Source organism: Vicia villosa, linkage group LG2 (assembly GCF_029867415.1).
Source record: "Vicia villosa cultivar HV-30 ecotype Madison, WI linkage group LG2, Vvil1.0, whole genome shotgun sequence".
NCBI lineage: Eukaryota > Viridiplantae > Streptophyta > Magnoliopsida > Fabales > Fabaceae > Vicia > Vicia villosa.
Window position 1 is genome coordinate 79,121,168 of NC_081181.1, and position 5,905 is coordinate 79,127,072.

The window sequence follows — 5,905 nt, forward strand, 5'->3', positions numbered from 1 at the left end:
AAATGTGTAAGTGAATACACGCAGGTACAAATTATTTTTCTATGTGGAAACCAAAGAATTCAGCTAATATATATTCTCTCTGTCCCAAATTATAAGAGAAATTTACTTTTTTGATTCATTAAATAATTAATATATTTGATTTATATATAGACCAACTACTTTGATTATTCAATGAATTAAAAAAATGAATTTCTCTTATAATTTGGGACGGAAGTAAGGAATAATACATATGTTCTTTGACAAATACATTCAATTAAAATGAAATTTTCGTTATTATACCATATTTCAAAATATATGTATAAATATATACAAGAAGCATTTAATAGTATTTATTGAAACTTAGTCAACACTTTATTTTTTCGCATTATTCTCCTATATATAACATCTCATTGTGAATTATTTGAAAATTTTTTTTGAATATCCAGTTTTTTTAAAAAAATATCAAAAATAACAACATTTTCAAAAAAATTACGAAAATGTTGTTTTTTTAAAAAATACCACGTTGTCGCCAGGGGGGGTGGCGACAACGTTAAGCCCACAAGGAAGTCGCCAGGCGCAATGGCGAAGACGTTTAAAAATCAGGTGTTGTCGCCACCCCCTGGCGACAACACCCCCCCTTATTTTTTTTTAATTTTTTTATATTATTTTTTACTTGTTTTTTTTATATATTTTTTAGTTTGGAAAAATAATATCAATAAATTAAAAATAAATTAAAAATTACCAAATACATTAGCCATTAATCATAATTAAAAAGGTACATTAAAATTAAAAACAACATAAAATACATTAACGATAATAATAAAATTCCTATTGAGCGCCACGTGGACCATGGTACGATCCGCATTCAGGTTGTCTAATAGGTCGTGTAGAAGGGTCACGAGTTGGTAGTGCTCCCCTATTTCTGCGACGCCCCCCTCTATTTGGTTCATCTTGTGTTTGAGTCGACGGACCCTCAATGCATTCCTGGTCAACAAAATCTGGGAGCCGTGCTTGACCTCTTGAATTCCCGCTATAGGAAAGGCGGGTGCCCGTGGCGCCGTCAAAGCTTTGTCTAGGTGGGTTGAAATTTCTCCTAGTGGATGCGGCCTAGAAGTTTGGATTTTGGAAGTTATTGGTGGATTCAGTTTGGTTAAAATAGATTGGTTGTGGTGGTGTATTGAAATTCAATTGTTGGCTGGGGTATTGTGATGTTGGTTGGTCGAATGTGTTGTATGGCGGGTATTCTTCTTGTATGCCTATGTCGGGGGTTAGTGGTGGTGATCAGAAAGAGCTCCCCACATGGAGGTCTTGGAAGTGTGATCTGGAAGAGCTCCCCACATGGAGTTCTTGGAAGTGTAGGTGGTGGGGTTGATTTTGTGGTTGAGTTTGGGATGGTTGTTGGTGGTGGTATTGTTTGGATTGTTGTTGTTGTTGTTGGTAAATAGGTGTTTGTTGGTGGATTGGTTGTTGGTGGTAATTTTGTTGTTATTGTTGTGGTGGGTAATTTTGTTGTTGGTAATTCGGTGGTGGTTGATGATGTTGGAAATATGGTGGTGGTTGTTCTCGCTGAAAATTTTGTTGTTGTTGTTGTTGATTTTGTTGGAAAATATGTGGTTGTTGTTGTTGTCCTCCAAAATATGGTTGTTGTTCTCGCGGGTCAGCCAAATAGAAAGGGGCAGACACAATCATTTCGGGATTTGTGACCGATCTGTACCAGTTGATATATTCAGCCGTTGGTTTCATTTCTTCCGGCGCCACAGGAAATTGTAAAACAGTGGTGGAACGACGAGCCCATATTTTACGCTGATCTCTAGCAAACGTCTTCCAATTTTCTACGTACCACTGTTCGCTAACCTTCGCCAGATGCCAACGTCCCAAAGAGTCAGGCTCAGGGGGGTCAGGGATACCTTGATGCATGTCGAATTGGAGCTTCACATGGTCACTTGGGTGCATCTCCACATTGGTGAACCGTATAATGGGTGATTTTGCCGTCCAAACAGACGCCTCTTTAGGGTCGGGTACGTGGTCCAAACCCAAGTAAGGTCTCTAAATAAACTGCAACAAAAAAATATTAATTTCAAATTATATAAGATAGTTAATTTTACAAAAATATTTAGAAGATGGAAATTTTTAGTGGTATTACATCTTGGGGTCTTAATCGATCCAATAGTTGGTGGTAAAAAATGATTTTGTTTACTGGCGTATTGGTGTAGTCCATCCCGGTTGCATTAAACCTAAACACATTCAAAAATAAAAATCAATATAGTTACAATTAATAATAGAAAAAAAGGCACTAATTAAAATAAGACCATTAAGTTACCTTGACGCGTAAGGGAAGACGTAAATGTGTGGATTTTCAGGGGCTAAAACCGGCATTCTCCACCATCCCCATGTTTGTAGCAAGAATGTACATCCATTAAATGTACAACTATCCCTTTTTGCACATTTGCACAAGGAGCTATAGAGGTATGCCAACACCGCCGAAACCCAACTATATGTCTTAATTGCATCAATGTCCTCAAGTAGACACAAGTACATAAAATTAACACTATTCCCCGTGCCTTCGGGAAATAGAAACCTACCAAATAACAACATAATATACATTCTAGTTTTTTGTAGTTTACTTTCTTCGCTAGAGCCTTGATTCAACTCAAGGCCTTCATAAGCTTGTTGAAGGGCATCAAGCTTTATACCTTGGCCCCTACCTCTTTGTCGCCCCTCACCCTCTATTAAATCAACACCCAACAATTCGACGCATAGAGCGTTTGGTTGTTGGACATTTCCAAACACAGCTTTTCCATTTGTGTTGAGACCCAATAACATGTACACGTCCTCTAGAGTGACGGTACATTCACCCATTGGAAGGTGAAAAGTATGAGTCTCAGGCCTCCAGCGCTCACACAATGCTAATATAAACTTCATATCGATTGAGGTACGTATTAAGTTCATTACCTTCCAAAACCCCGCACGGACAAGATAAGGCACAATCTTAGGTTCGATTAGGCGTGTAATTTTCTTTCTCTTTGGCTCGTTGGAGCTTCCTTTTGTAATCGTGTTCGGGCTTTAGTTCCGCTCTTAATATATTTCTTGATTACAGAAAAAAAAGTAAATACACACAAGTACAGATTATTTTGCCATGAAAATATCAAAGAAATTACCTAATACATTATACATATGTTCTCCTATTGTTTTTCAAAATATATGTATAGATATATAGAAGAATCATTTGATAGTATATATATTGAAACGTAGTCAACACTTTATTTTTCGCAATCAATTATTTTTTGAAAACTTTGAATAATAAATACAAATCAAAATATCAAAATATTGATCACATATTTAATATTCTGAAACTAAATAATTAAGTACATAATTAAATAAATGAGGTGGTTTCTAGGGGTTGATTTTTGGTGAATAATAGTGTCCCTTTAATTCAACCCGTCTCCATAATTTGTAATTAGAAAAAACCAAAATCTGAACTCAAACCCAATCAAAATGAGATTCTTCATTAAATTCGAAGCGAGTTTGAGTGAATACACACAAGTATAGGTTATTTTTCCATGCAGATACCAAAGAATTTACCTAATTTATAATACATATGTTAATTAAATTAAAATTTTTGGTTATTTTTCCATTTTTCAAAATATATTTATAGATATAGATATATACAAGAATCATTTAGTGTAGTACTTAATGAAACCAAGTCAACAATTTATTTTTTGCAACCAACTATTTTAATAAAAATATTAATTTTTTTTCATAATCAGATTATATTACAAATAATCAAATAAAAGAATTTCAAAAGATATTTATACATACATTTCAATTTTTTAAATAATAAATAGAAATTAAAATATTAAAACATTGATCACATAATTACTATTATAAATTATTAAAACTAAATAATAAAGAGTCTAATAAAATAAATCATGCAGTTTCAGGAGTGAATTTGGGGTGAATAGTAATGTCTCTTTTACGACACTTGTTACCATAATTTGTAATTGGAAAAAAAATTCAATTCAAACTCAAACCCAATCAAAATGAAATTTCTCCATTAAATTTGAGACGTGTTCGAGTGAATGCACGCACATACTAGTTATTTTTCCATGCGGATATCAAAGAAATTACCTAATATATAATAGGCGTGTTCTTTAACCGACACATTCAATTAAATTGAATTTTTTTTGTTTTTATGCCATTTAGTAGTATTTATTGAAACCTAGTCAATACTTTATTTTTCGTAATTAATTTTTTTAATAGAAATATTCATTTTTTTAAAATAAAATTATAAATATTAAACTAAAACAATTTTAAAAAATTTTATACATACATTTCAAATGTTTTAAATACTAAATATAAATCGAAATATCAAAACATTGATCACATATTTAATATTCTAGATTATTAAAACTAAAGAATAAAGTACTTAATAAAATAATTGGGGCGGTTTTTGAGGTTAGATTCGAGATGAATATTAGTGTCTCTTTTACATAACTCGTTAGCATAACTTATAAATGGAAAATCCTCAAATTCCGAACCCAAATCCAATCTAAGTGAGTTTTTCCCATTAAATTCAAAATGTGTAAGTTAATACAAGCAAGTACAAATTATTTTTCCATGTGGAAACCAAAGAATTCAGCTAACATATATTCTCTCAATCCTAAATTATAAGAGAAATTTACTTTTTTGATTCATTAAATAATTAATATATTTGATTTATATATAGACCAAATACATTGATTATTCAATGAATTAAAAAAGTGAATTTCTCTTATAATTTGGGACGAAAGTAAGGAATAATACATATGTTCTTTGACAGATACATTCAATTAAATTGAAATTTTCATTGTTATACCATTTTTCAAAATATATGTATAAATATATACAAGAAGCATTTAATAGTATTTATTGAAACTTAGTCAACACTTTATTTTTTCGCATTATTCTCCTATATATAACATCTCATTGTGAATTATTTTTAGTCACTTCATTTTTCCTCCATTATCTCTTTCTGAAGCTGCGGTCTTCATTTTAGTTTCTAAGGGATGGCCAAGGTTAAGAAAATACTATGAAATAAATTATATTATTTTTCTTGCTAGTTTTTTTCCTTTTAATTTTTTGATATTTTAACGCAATAGTGTATATATTTTTTATGTACTTAAAATTACAGAAGATGAATAAAAGAAGTGCTAAGAAGCCAACTGTTAATATAGAATATGCTTCGAAATTTGTGACTAAGGTGAAGGTAAGTTGTATGCTGGCCTCTTTGCAATCATATATGTTTTTAAAGTGGAATTAATTATTGGACATTTTTTACATTTTATTAGTCTTATGGTTTCTTCTAATACAGACTCGATTTGGACGTGCTCATCAGCATCATGTTTATCCATTGTTTCTGAGCATCCTGAATTCATATAGAGAAAACAAAAGGAGTCTTGATGATGTCATTAGGGATGTATGTGTTGTATTGTTTATATCATGATTTTAATTTTAAAACTATATACTCTAATTCTTTTATTTCTCATTTTTCTTGTGTGATCCTCATTATATTTGTTTTTTTTAGGTTAATTTGCTTTTCGAAGGCCATGATGATCTGATTGACGACTTTACTAATTTTCTTCCTTGATTGGGCTGGTGTATGCATGAGTTTTTTTCAGGAAAAAATAAATATTGCAAATGTTAAAATCTAGGGTTTGAATGAGAAGATAAAATATGGTTTTAGATACAATTTTAATGTTTGTAATTTGCAAGATTTGATATACTTTTGTTTGAATAAATTGTTTATGTGTTTGTGAAGATTTTTGTGTAAAAATTATTATTGGTTAAATTAATTAAAACAATAAAATAAATCTAAAATGTTCATAAGATATTTTTGCAAAGAAAACTTCTCACTCCTTGACCATGAGACAATATGAATAAAATTTTC

At 31.1% G+C, this 5,905-nt stretch overlaps 1 protein-coding gene across 1 annotated transcript; it reads left to right on the top strand.

Annotated features, from left to right (window-relative positions):
- The first annotated feature begins 4,979 nt into the window (after positions 1-4,979).
- LOC131646326 (paired amphipathic helix protein Sin3-like 6) lies at positions 4,980-5,682 on the top strand. The gene is made up of 4 exons (XM_058916386.1): positions 4,980-5,033; positions 5,150-5,224; positions 5,330-5,434; positions 5,543-5,682. Exons 1-4 carry the CDS (start codon positions 5,025-5,027, stop codon positions 5,603-5,605), a joined length of 252 nt encoding a protein of 83 aa, XP_058772369.1. The 5' UTR covers positions 4,980-5,024; the 3' UTR covers positions 5,606-5,682.
- Positions 5,683-5,905: the final 223 nt, after the last annotated feature.

Coding starts and splice junctions, on each gene's coding strand:
- LOC131646326 (XM_058916386.1), top strand. Junction 5,225..5,329: donor AATTTGTGACTAAGGTGAAG/GTAAGTTGTATG, acceptor CTTCTAATACAG/ACTCGATTTGGACGTGCTCA. Junction 5,435..5,542: donor TTGATGATGTCATTAGGGAT/GTATGTGTTGTA, acceptor TGTTTTTTTTAG/GTTAATTTGCTTTTCGAAGG.